The sequence below is a fragment of the Hypanus sabinus genome, chromosome 3 (assembly GCF_030144855.1).
Source record: "Hypanus sabinus isolate sHypSab1 chromosome 3, sHypSab1.hap1, whole genome shotgun sequence".
Lineage (NCBI taxonomy): Eukaryota > Metazoa > Chordata > Chondrichthyes > Myliobatiformes > Dasyatidae > Hypanus > Hypanus sabinus.
Window position 1 is genome coordinate 162,628,160 of NC_082708.1, and position 12,702 is coordinate 162,640,861.

The 12,702-nt window shown below is 43.6% G+C and overlaps 1 protein-coding gene across 6 annotated transcripts in view; it reads left to right on the top strand.

Annotated features, from left to right (window-relative positions):
• LOC132391851 (clathrin light chain A-like) overlaps positions 1 to 12,702 on the top strand; it is a 43,041-nt gene that overhangs the window by 10,352 nt on the left and 19,987 nt on the right. For 5 of the 6 annotated variants that reach the window (XM_059965545.1, XM_059965544.1, XM_059965543.1 and 2 more), the window contains 3 exons: positions 166 to 325; positions 7,983 to 8,026; positions 11,214 to 11,325. In XM_059965545.1, the coding sequence (XP_059821528.1) occupies positions 178 to 325; positions 7,983 to 8,026; positions 11,214 to 11,325 (304 nt within the window). In that variant the 5' untranslated portion in view covers positions 166 to 177. The remainder of the gene's footprint in view (positions 1 to 165; positions 326 to 7,982; positions 8,027 to 11,213; positions 11,326 to 12,702) is intronic. The other variant, XM_059965548.1, reaches the window with a different exon arrangement.

Consider the following 12,702-nt stretch of genomic DNA (forward strand, 5'->3'; position numbering starts at 1 on the left):
CACTTGGCTTCAGTCCCCGAGCCGAGCCGCAGACTCCGCTACTTGTGCTTCTGCGCTGATCCGCCCGCTCCTGCCGCTGGCTGAACTCGGCGGTGGGTTGATTCTGCTGCAGCCTCCCCGCTCTCCCTCTGATATTTCACTCTGTGCAACCTCCGGGACTGACAGGGCACCGAGGACATGGATGTTGGAAACGATGGTGCTCCCGGGGCTGAGGATCCCGCCGCCGCGTTCCTGCACCAGCATCACACCCAAATCCAGGGCATCGAGACACAGCCCGAGGGGGAAACTGCCCCGGAGCCCGACACACCGGACACCGGAGCCCGAGGTGAGCCTCTGTCCACACCTTTCCCCAAATCCGCACCGCAGCCAGAGGTAAGGCGGTTCCCACACGGGCCAAACAGCTGGATTTTCGGCCCCACCTTTGGGTAGATGCCCAGTCTCCGGTGCTGAGGGAAACACAGGTGTATCTGTCAGTGAAAATGTAGCGGGGGGTTTCAGCAGCAGGAAGAGATGCGGGTCGGTCTATGTATCTGAATGGTTCAAGGGAGGGGTTACCGAATGAAGCGGCGGGAAACCATCGCTAGCCCGCTCCTCAGACTAGTCAGTCCTGCAGCGACAACATGCACCATGTTTATGTTATAAGTGCCCCTGACAACCCCTACCACCACCGACACGAAGCGGGGATAAAAACCACCGCAGCTGCGGAAATCCTGCGTGGAAGCAGTATTTACTGAATGAGCTTGATGCGCTTCTCATCGCGCCGTGTTCTGTTCCGTCTCCCTGCTCAGGTGCAGTATGTTGACACCATTCTCCCCCCCCCCCCCGCCCCACTCCATCCAGGGTGACAGATGGGCAGAGGAGCTTAGTACTGCTGCCTGGAGACAAGACGGGGTGGGAGGGGCCGCCGTTCTTCAGAGTCCCTTCCATCACCAGCAGCTCCGGCGCTCGGATTTCACTGTAAATTCCCTCCGCTCGAATGCCCCTTCAACAAGGACGCTCCTGGACAAGAAATTAAGCCTTTTGTGATTAATTTGCCGGTGTATTTTCTGTCAAGGTGTCACGGTCAAACAGAACTGCTTTATCCCGTGGAGTCAGATAATCTACATTAAATTCAAAATGATAATCTGGTAATCTGATTTGACATCTCACTGTATCTGAGAGAATCCTGGATTAGATTTTGCTTGCTTTCAATGTCCAGAGCTGGTGGTTGTAAAGCACAGGGTTGGTGCCTTTTTTTTATATAAGAATAATTTGAAGCATTTTATTGCACTAAATTTGCCGTTGTTGCAGTTTTTTATGCACTAAGCAAAGGAAACATCATTTAGTGGTAGGAGAATCAACTCGGGTCGCAGGTCAGGTTTACCATATGACTGAGATGGATTATTTTCTCGCCCATGTTATATTTCTGACTAAAGCTGGTCTTTAGTGGGGCGGGGGAGAGAAAGAGCAAAGTCATCACAGCAGAGGGACGATTCAGTAAGGGTGGGGGGAGAGTGAAAGGCAAGAATAGGGAAGTATGACTAGGGAGCAGGAGACTGGGAGACTTTATGTGCCGGTGGTAAGGAGAATTGACAAGGGAGAGGTCTGACATTAGTGGGATTGGAAGGGGTACAAAATAATATGCAGGGGAAGTATCACCAGGGCGGCACGGTAGCGTAGTGGTTAGCACAACGCTTTACAGTGCAGGCAACGCGGGTTCAATTCCCGCTGCTGCCTGTATGTTCTCCCTGTGGGTTTCCTCCCGGTTGGTAGATCACTGTAAATAGGCTAGGATTAAATCAGGGATTGCTAGGATTGCATGTGTAACCAAGGTAGGGATTGGATGTGTAACCAAGGTAGAAGTCAGTAGGATTGGGACCCAAAGGGGAAATCTGAGCGAGAGCCACAGGCCATTGGAGATCTTAAATCAATATTTCTCATCTGTTCAATAAGGTGAAGGACATTATAGCTGAAGCATTAGGTGGGGGGGGGGGGCTAGTTGGAATTCTGGGATAAGTTATGCTAAAAGAGGTGACTATATTAGATGTCTGAGCAGGTTTCAAAGGTGGATAAATCCAGGCAAGTGGGAGGTTGCTGGCCCAGACAGATATTGAAATTCCCTGGCCACAGGTGAGTTGCCAGATAACTGAAGGACAGCAAATGGAATGCCTTTATTTAGGGAAGGTAGCAAGTATAAGACAGTTAGTCATGGACCATTGCAACCACTGTGAGAGAAGTAATTGAAAAATGCTCTGAGGCGCAGGGTTAATCTACACCTAGAAAGTTGAGAATTGATCAAAAAGCGTTTGCACGGTTTAGTTAGGGAAAATCCTGTCTGACCAATCCAGTTACATTTTTTGTTAGAGCTAACAAAATATATTGAGGCCACCATGGTTAATAAAGTTTACATGGACCTCAGTAGGGCCATTGACACCTCACATGGGAGAAGGGATCCAAGGCAAGCGGGCAAACTTGATCCAAAACTGGCTTGGTGAGTGTGAATAACGTTGGAGATTTGTTTGAGATTGGAAGCCTGGGACAAGTGCTGATTACAAGAATCAGTGACTGAGACTCTTACTCATTTGTCATATTCATTAAGAGAGGAGGGCCGATTAGTAAATTTACAGATGATATAAAACACTTGTTGACAAGGAGGAGCGTAATGTTCGGTTATACAGGATAAGACTGGTCATTTGGCCGGTTGGACAGAGCAATGGCAGATGGAATTTAACCCTGCTAAGCATGAGGTGATGGCACTGAAACAAATGAGACGGTACGGTGCCTTGACGTGCTCTTGCAGAAGATTAGAGGAGTGAGTGTCACTGTTTAAATCTAATGTAAGGCTGAGATGAGACAAAGAAATTTCTCCAGAGGGTTAATAATCTTTGTAACTCACAAAGGGATCTCTGTTAAATGTGTCCAAGAAAGCTCCGTTAATCAGTATATATTCTACTAGAGAGGATGCAACACTTCCTCTCAGAGAATGAGGTAGGGCAAGTGACTGAGCTGTCAAAGGTGAAGTGACCATAATTCTATTAAAAGTAAAATATAATTTATTATCAAAAACATATAATGGCATTTAATGGAAATAATACAATAGAATTTATGAAAAATGATACATAGACTAAAGATTGACAAACAACCAAAGACAAACAGTGCAAAGAACAAGTATTGAGAACAGGAGTTGTAAAGAGTCCTCAAAAGTGAATCTGTGGGTTGTAGAATATTAGTGTTCATCTATTACCCTTAAAATAGTTAAGGAGAAAGTTGGGACTAGTATGCAAGGTCTTAAATTCGGGCAGAGCTAATTTTGGAGGCATTAGACAAGAACTTGCAGATGCCAGTTTGGTGAGGATGTTTACAGGTAAAGAGATGCCTGACAAGTGGAGAATTTTAACAGTGCAATATCAGGAGTTCAGGAACAGCAAGTTCCTATTGGAAAGGCTAATCTGGAAGGTTAGATCACCTGGGATCTAAAGAGAGTGAGATAACCACATTCATAATTGGCTCAATGGTAGGAAGCAGAGGGAGATAGTTGAGGGTTGTTTTTCCGACTAGAGGCCTATGGCTAATGGTGTGCCTCAGGGATCCCATTGTTGTCTATTATTTATAGACAATTTGGATGAGAATATAAAATGCAGTTATTAGGCTTACAGAAGAGACTAAAATCGTATTGTAGATGATGAAAAAGTTTATCAAAAATTACAGGGAGATCTTGGTCAGGAAGAAGATGCAGGAGTCTCAAGACTCACACCACCAGATTCAAGAACAGTTACTACCCCTCAACCATCAGGTTCTTGATCCAAAGGGTATAACTCCACACAACTTTATTTGCCCCATCACTGAAATGCTCCCACAAACTACAGACTCACTTTCAAGAACTCGTCATCTTATGTTCTTGATAGTACGAATACAAAAAGAAAGGAAAATAATAATAAGTAAGCAATAAATATCAAGATCATGAGTTGTAGAGTCCTTAAAAGTGACTCCATAGGTTGTGGAATTAGTTCAGTGTTGGGATGAGTGAAGATACCCCCTCTGGTTTAAAAGCCTGAGGTTGAGGGGTAATTACTGTTCCTGGACCTGGTGGTGTGGGACTTGAGGCTCCTGCACCTCCTTCCCAATGGCAACAGCTAGAAGGGAGCGTGGCCTGGATGGTTGTGGTCTTTAATGATGCACGCGGTAATTCTGCAACAGTGCTTCTTGGAGATTAGCTCAGTAATGGGCAGGGTTTTATCCCTGATGAACTGGCCTGTAATCACTACCTTTGTAGGCTTTTCTATTCCAGGGCATTAGTGTTCCCATACCAGGCAACCAGTCAGTACATCTATCGCACATGTATAAAAGTTTGTCAAACCAGATGGCATGTCGAGGCTGCACAAACCTCTAAGAAAGTAGGGATGCTGCCGTGCTTCCTTTGTAATGGCAGTTACATGCCAGACCCACACCACCAGGTCCTCGGAAATTATAACGCCAAGGAATTTAACGTTGGTGACTCTGTCCACCTCTGATCCCCTGCTGAGAACGTCCAGTTTTCCACTCCTGAAATCAATATCAGCTCCCTGGTTTTGCAGAGATTGAGTGAGAGGTTGTTGAAGTGTCACCACTCAGCCAGGGTTCCAATCCCCTCCTTCATGCTGACTCAGCACCACTTTTGGCTACTGACAGTTGTGTCATCAGCTAGATAGAATGGTGAAGGTGGCATTGCACAAGCTGTCTTATCAGCACCAACATTAAATATGGTAATTGGAATGTTATATCGCAGCTGTCTAAGACTTTGGTGAGGTCACATTGTGTACAGTTTTGGTTATTCTGTTGTAGGAAAGATCTGTAAAGCTGGAAAGAGTGCAGAGATTTATAAGAATGTTGCCAGGACTCAAGATACAGGGAGAGGTTGAGCAGACAATGACCTCTATTTTTTCAAGTAGGGGTAGCCTTAAAGAGGTGTATAAATTCAGGAGGGGTATAGATAGGGAGCATGCACACACAGACTTTATCCAAGAGAAAGAGAATCAAATACTAGTGGGCATAGGTTTAAGGTGAGGGGAGGGAAATTTAAAAAGGACTGGAGGGGAAATTTCTTCACATTGAGGGTACTGGATATATGAAGCAAGGTTTCAGAGAAAATGATAGAGACAGGTATAGTAGCAACATATAAAAGACACATTTGGATAGATACATGAATAGGAAAGGTGTAGAGGGGCAGAATGGTAACAGATCATTAGCACAATCGCTTTATAGTCCCAGCAATCACCAGCCGAGGTTTGATTCCTGCTGTTCTCTCCCTGTCCATGTGGGTTTCCTCTGGGTGCTCTGGATTCCTCCCACATCCCAAAGGCATGCAGGTTGGGGTTAGTAAGTTGTAGGCACGTTACGTTGGCACTGAAAGCGTGGCACAATCCTCGTTGATTTGATCTGATGCAAAGTGGCACATTTCACTGTATGTTTCAATGTTTCTATATACATGTGACAAATAAAATTAATCTTTTTTCTTTTTTGTTGAGCCAAATGTGGTCAAGTGGGACTAGCTTACTGACAATCTTGGTCAGCATTGATGAGTTGGGCCAAAGGATGTTTCAGTGTTGTATTACTTTATGACGTTGGAAGCACAGACTTTAAATATTTCAAAGGCTAAGGTAGATAGTTTACTTACTAGCAAAGGGGTAAAAGCTTACCAAGTAGACAAACACACAGTAACAACCAGATCAGTCATGACATATTGACTCGGTGAGGCAGATGTAAAGCTGAGTGTCTGCCCCTGCTCCATATACCTGTATTCATAAAAACAGACAACGAAGGAGGTACTCGGCAGTCGGGCAGCATCTGTAGAGACCATCAAAGTTAACATTTCTGGTCAATAAAGTCTAATCGTGGCTAGGAAAAGGTAGAAATCAAATTTGATTTAAATTGCTGAGACATCGGTGGGAACAAAGGAAATGTGTAGGAGAGGGTGAAGCTGAATGATGTGACTGGAGTTGGTGTTGGCTGCGAGTGGGTGGTGAAGACTGTAATCACAGCTGGTCTATTTGAAGGAGGTGAATGAAATCACAAGAGCATGTTAAAGGATTAACTGCAGCTGACAGATACAGAGCTTCTCAAAGTCTAATATGAAAGACTTTTTGAAATGGGCAGCAATCAGATAAAAGACTGTAGAGATGAAGATACAATGCCTATAAAAAGTTTTCACCCTCCCTTGGAAGATTTCATGCTTTATTGTTTAACAACATTGAATCACAGCGGATTTAATTTGTTTTTTTTACACTGATCAACAGAAAAAGACAAAATAACTGATCGCATAAGTATTCACCCCCTTTAATACAATACAATATGCCAAATCATCATTGGTGCAGCCAGTTGGTTTGAGAAGTTACATAATTAGTTAAATGGAGATCACCTGTGTGCAGTCAAGGTGCTTCAGTAGATTGTAGTAAAATACACCTGTATTGGAAGGTCCATCTGCTGGTGAGTCAGTATCCTGGCAAATACTACACCATGAATGCCAAAGAACATTCCAAACCATTCCACGAAAAGGTGATTGAAAAGCACAAATCAGGAGATGGATACAAGAAAATCACCAAGTCACTGAATATTCCTTGGAGTACAGTCAAGTCAATCATCCCATAAATGGAAACAACATGGCTGTAGACCTGCTTAGAGCAGACCATCCTCAAAAACTGAGTGACCGTGCAAGAAGGGGACTAGTGAGGGAGGCCTCCAAGAGATCTAAGACAACTTTAGAGGAGTTACCAGTTTCAGTGGTTGAGCTGGGAGAAACTGTGCCTACAACAACTGTTGCCCGGGTGCTTCACCAGCTACAGCTTTATGGGAGAGTGGACAAAGAGAAAACCACTGTTGAAAAAAACTCACATGAAATCTCAGCCAGAGTTTGCCAGAAGGCATGTGGGAAACTCTGAAGTCAGATGTAAGAAGGTTCTATGGTCTGATGAAACCAAAATTGAGCTTTTTGGCCATCAGACTAAACACTATGGTTAGCATAACCCAAACACTGCACATCATCAAAAACACACCATCGCGACCATGAATCATGGTGGTAGCTGCATCATGCTGTGGGTTTGCTTCACTGCAGCAGGTCCTGGAAGGATTGTGAAAGTAGAGGGTAAAATTAATGCAGCAAAATACAGGGAAATCCTGGAGAAAAACCTGATGCAGTCTCTAAGAGAACTTGACTTGGGAGAAGTGTTGTTTTCCAGCAAAACAATGATCCTAAGCATAAAGCCAAAGCTACACAGGAATGGCTTAAAAACAACAAAGTTAATGTCCTGGAGTGGCTGTCAGAGTCCAAACCTCAATCCAATTGAGAATTTATGGCTGGACATGAAAAAGGTTGTTCACCCACAATCCCCATGCAATCTGACAGAGTTTGAGCAGTAAAGAAGAGTGGGGAAAAATTGCAGTGTCCAGATGTGCAAAGTTGATAGGGACCTATCCACACAGACTCAAGGCTGTATTTAGTAGATGCAAAGGTGCATCTACTAAATACTAACTTGTAGAGATGAATACTTACGCAATCAATTTTATACTTCTAATAAATTTAGATCACTTTGCAGAGATCTGTTTTCACTTTGACACAAGCGTCTTTTTCTGTTGATCATTGTCAAAAAATTAAATCCACTGATTCAACATTGTAAAACAATAAAACATGAAAACTTCTGGGGGGGTTGGGGTTGGTGAATACTTTTTATAGGCACTGTACATTTAATGACCTTCCATCAGAAGTGCTTCTAATTTTGCCAGTGTAGAAGAGGCCAGGATCAGAGTACCAGGAGAAACCAGGCGTGTCAGGATTGGTGAAACTTATTATGTTATTATTTTTATTATTATTTCTTATTGATTTAGAGATACAGCATGGTAACTGGCCCTTCTAGCCCAAATCATTCTGATTGGGCTTTTAAAAAGAATGGGATATAAGCAGTACACATGCAATATTGAGAATAAGTGGTATGGGGTCTTCAAAGTTTTCATGGTCCTCTTGTTTGTTACAGAGAAAACCGATGAAGTGGATGCTGTCCCTGGAGACTCCAGCCAGGTATGTTACAGTTTCCTTTCCAAGTACATAACTTCAAGCTTTGAATGTGTGAATGCAGACGAATATGAGGGGGAAGATCTTCTCCCTGCAGGAAGTTTGTGTCCAGAGGTAGCTCCATACATCTGGTCACAGATCACATAGAAAGCAATGGAGTAAGTGGAAAACAAGGATTTACAGAAATGATATGAGAGCTGAAATTTTTTTCCATATGCACAAGGGAGGCCCAAACAGGCTAGGAGACACAAGAGTCTCATGATACTGGAATCTGGAACAATAAACAAGATGTTGGTGGAATCAGGCAGGAAATGTTCAGGGAAATAGACAGACGACATTTCAGGTTATTTAGAACATTACAGCACAGGAACAGGCCACTCGGCCCTCAATATTGTGCTGAACCAATTAAATTAATAACCAACTGAATTAATCTCTTCTGCCTACACAATGTCTATATCCTTCCATTTTCCTCACATTCACATGCCATCTAAACATCAGTTAAGAGTCCGAAATGTATCCAATTCTATCACCACCCCAGGCAATGTATTCCAGGCACCCACAACTCTGTGTGAAAAGCTTTCCCCTCACATCTCCTTTGAAATTACCTGTGCTCACCTTCAATGCATGCCCTCTGGTATTAGACATCTCAACACTGGGAAGCAGATACTGTCTGTCTAATCTATCTATGCTTTTCATAATCTTATAAACCTCCATCAATTCTCCCCTTGGCCTCTGCCACTCCAGAGAAAACAACCCAAGATTGTCCAACCTCTCTTTATAGCACGTGCCCTGTAGTCCAGGCAGCATCCTGGTAAACCTCTTCTGCACCCTCTCCAAATCCTCTCCATCCTTCCTGTAATGGAGTGGCAAGAACAGTATGCAATACTCCAGATGGGGCAAACTAGAGTTTTTTTTAAAGCTGCAACATAACTTCCTGACTTTTAAACTCAGTGCCTCGACTAATAAAGGCAAGCATGTCATGAGCCTTTTTAATCACCTTTTCAACCTGTGTATCCACTTTCGGGGGGCTATGATTATGGAACCCAAGATCCCTCTGCTCATCAACACTGTTCAGGGTCTTTCACTTGACAGTGTGCTGTCTCTTTGCGTTTGGCCTACTAAGGTGCAACACTTCACATTTACCTGGTTTAAACGCCATCTGTCATTTCTTTACCCATATCTGTAAATTATCTGTGTTCTGCTGTATTCATTGCCGGTCTTCTATACTATCCACAACACTACCTATCTTCGTATCATCTGCAAACTTACAAACCCACCTATCTACATTTTCATCCAGGTCAGTTATATACATCACAAATGGAAAGGTCACAGTACAGATCCCTGCAGAACATCATTATTTAGGTAGGTTAGGCCTCCGTTGGTCTTGATAGACCATGGATTTGCACCTTGGAAAGCCTGGGTAAGGTTTTTTACATGGAAGACCGGCAGTTGCCCAAGCTGCAAGTTTCCCCTCTCCACGCCACCAATGTTGTCTAAGGGAAGGACATTTACAGACCTCCTGTAAGAATAAGGCCCTTCAACTATTACCTTCTGTCTTCTATGTGCAAGCCAGTTCTGAATCCAAACAGCCAATTCACCATGGATCCCATGCATCTGAATCTTCTGGATGAGCCTCCCATGAGGGACATTGACAAGCACTTTTCCTAAATCCATGTAGACAACGTCCATATCTTTATCTTCATCAGTCACCCTCGTTACCTTGTCAATAAACTCAATCAAGTTGGTATGGCTTGCTCCATACAAAGCTGGCTCTCCCTAATTAGACCATGGTTTTCCAAATGCTCATCAATCCTACTAGTAGGAATTCTCTTCGGTAGTTTCCCTACCACTGATGTGAGACTCACCAGCTTATAGTTCCAGGTTCCTGTCCTGAATAATGGAGCAACATTAGCTACTTGCTGGTCTTCTGGGACCTCACCTGTGGGAGGACTTTAAGGATAAGGAAGATAGTGTAACTTCAGTGCTCGTTCACAGGTTGTGAGCATTGACATTTAATGTCCATCCATTGCTACCTTGAGAAGGTGGTGATGAGCTAAATTTTGAACTGTGATAAGAACGCACTGCCAATGGGGAAGTTTCACTTTTGTTCTAGTGATGAGAAACACCTAGTCAGAATAGCATGTGATGGAGTTAAGGGTCTGCAGTTTTTAATCTTCCCATTGAAAATAATTGTTTATCTTTATTTTCAAATCTATTAATTACTGTGAGCAGGTTGTGTGCTTGGCTGAATAGACTGTCATAGTTGAATTGCTAACACCAACAGGTTATGTTTACATTGTGAGGATGAGAATGGTTTGAGGGGGAGGTGAAGTTGTGAACACTGAGTCCTGATTGAAGACGCTGGGAGGTGAGGGAGTGGGAGTGTGGCTCTCTGAACAGCACCTAAGACCCTACAAAATCCTGAGTCTGCGCTACCAGCTAGTTCAACCTGTCTTTCTCAGGTTAGATTCTGCTCACCATGTTCCAGACAAAACACACTTCCCTGTGAAGAAGTGCAGGCTAAATTTTGGTGATCCCAGCAACTATCAAATCAGAGACACAAGTTTCTGCAGAAGGTGGAATTTGAAGCAACAAACAATCTGTTGGAGGAACTCAATGGGTCAGGCAGCATCTGTAGGAAGGAAATGGACATTCAATGTTTTGGGTCGAGACCCTTCATCTGGATTAGAAGATAGAAGGGAGTGAGCCAGTACAAAGAGGTTAGTGGAAAGGGTGGGGTAAGTGGTGGATCCGGGTGAGAAGAGATGTGGTAGATGGAGTTAGGTAGGGAGGAGAAAGGTGGAAATGGTGACAGAGCCTGGGAGGTGATAGGTGCAGGCAACAAGGAGCTGCAGATGATAAGCTCAGTCTGGAAGCAAAGTACTATCAGTGCTGCTGGTCAAAACTAGAGCAGAACTGCTGGAAATACGCAGCAGGTCAGGCAGTATCCATGGAGAGACAAGCAAAGTTAATAGTTTAGATCATCCACCTTCCAGTTCAGTCACTGAGAACCTCCCCAGCAGCTCCCTTAGACCTGTCAACGTGAGAAAAGCAAAGGACTCTGAGCCCCATCAGACCCAGCCCTGGGATATCTGGCATTCATTGTCCAGATCTGTCCATTTCAGAACACCATTTATTCTAGTTTATTCGAGATTAACTGACACGTTCAAACTCCCAATTCTTCTTTTGATAGGAGAACATTGCTGATGTGTATGCTGCTATTTCTGAAGCTGATGACCTGTACCAGGAGCCAGACAGTATACGCAGGTGGAGAGAAGAGCAAATGAAACACTTGGAGGCTTTAGGTAAACAATCGCTGATCCATTAGGGAATTACTGTCAAATCATCAGCTTGTCAAATTTAACACTGTGAAGTATAAAGTGGTGTGTCTCGGGAGAGATAAGAGTGACAGAACTGCGAGCCAAATAGTATTAAATGTTAAAGTGGATGCGGGAACAGAGAGATCTGAGGGTTAATGTATATAGGCCTTTGGGATCAGATGCTCCAGTCAGCAGAGCTTGTGAAGGAACACAAAGATCTTTATTGGTGTGGGCAGGAAATCCATAAGGAAATTACATAATTCATAAATTACTAGGATGGGTTACTGTAATCAGAATCAGGTTTAATATCACTGGCATATGTCATGACATCTGTTGTGGTGCAGCAGCAGTACATTGCAATACATAATAAAAAAACTAAATTACAATAAGAAATATATATATAAAAGTTAAATTAGTGAGGTTAAAACAATAATGAGATAGTGTATATGGGTTCATTGTCCATTCAGAAATCTGATGGTGGAGGGGAAGAAGCTCTTCCTGAAATGTTGAGTGTGTGTCTTTAGGCCCCTGTACCACCTCCTTGTTGGTAGCAATGAGAAGAGGGCATGTCCTGGATGATGGTGGTGTTTAATGATGGATATCACCTTTTTGAGGCATCATGAAGGTGTCCTTGATGCTGGATTGTAATCTCTGGATTGCTTCCAGTACGACAAGCAAGTGAGTACAGGAATGGAGAGATGGGTCCAATGAATGAATGTGTGGCTGAAGGGATAAAGCAGGAGGATGAGCTGTATGTTCCTGGATCATTGGAACTGTTTCTGGGGGAGGTGGGACCTGTGCAATTGGGACTGGTTGCACTTTAACCAGAGTGGGATCAACATCCTTGCTAAGAGATTCCCTAGTGACATTGGGGAAGGTCTAAATAGGCAGGGGAATGGAGCTCAGAGTAGGTGTTCAGATGGAGAACGATGATCACCCAGAGGAGAAAAAGTGAGTAAGCTCATTAGCCAATGAGCATGCAGGGAATTTAAAGCTACAGGAAGTTGCATCTCTCTAGATAGTAAGATAGATGAACTCGAATGCTGCAATTTACAGTGAAGTATGTGATATACATCGTTGCCGTCACTGAGGCTTAGTTGCAGATGGGCACGCCTGGCATTTCAGTATCCCAGGGTATAGCGTATCCAGGTGAGACAGAAGGGGAAATGATCAGGAGTGTCAATGCATGATTTCTCAATGTCTGCATTACTTCATTATTGAAAGCTTCTCGACTGAGGCCAAATGGGTAAAGATTAGAAACAAAAAGAATCATGTCACTTTGGGAGGTGTATAACAGACCAACAGGTAGAGGATCAGATATCAGAGAAACGTAATAAAACTGAGTTACAGTACTGGCTGATT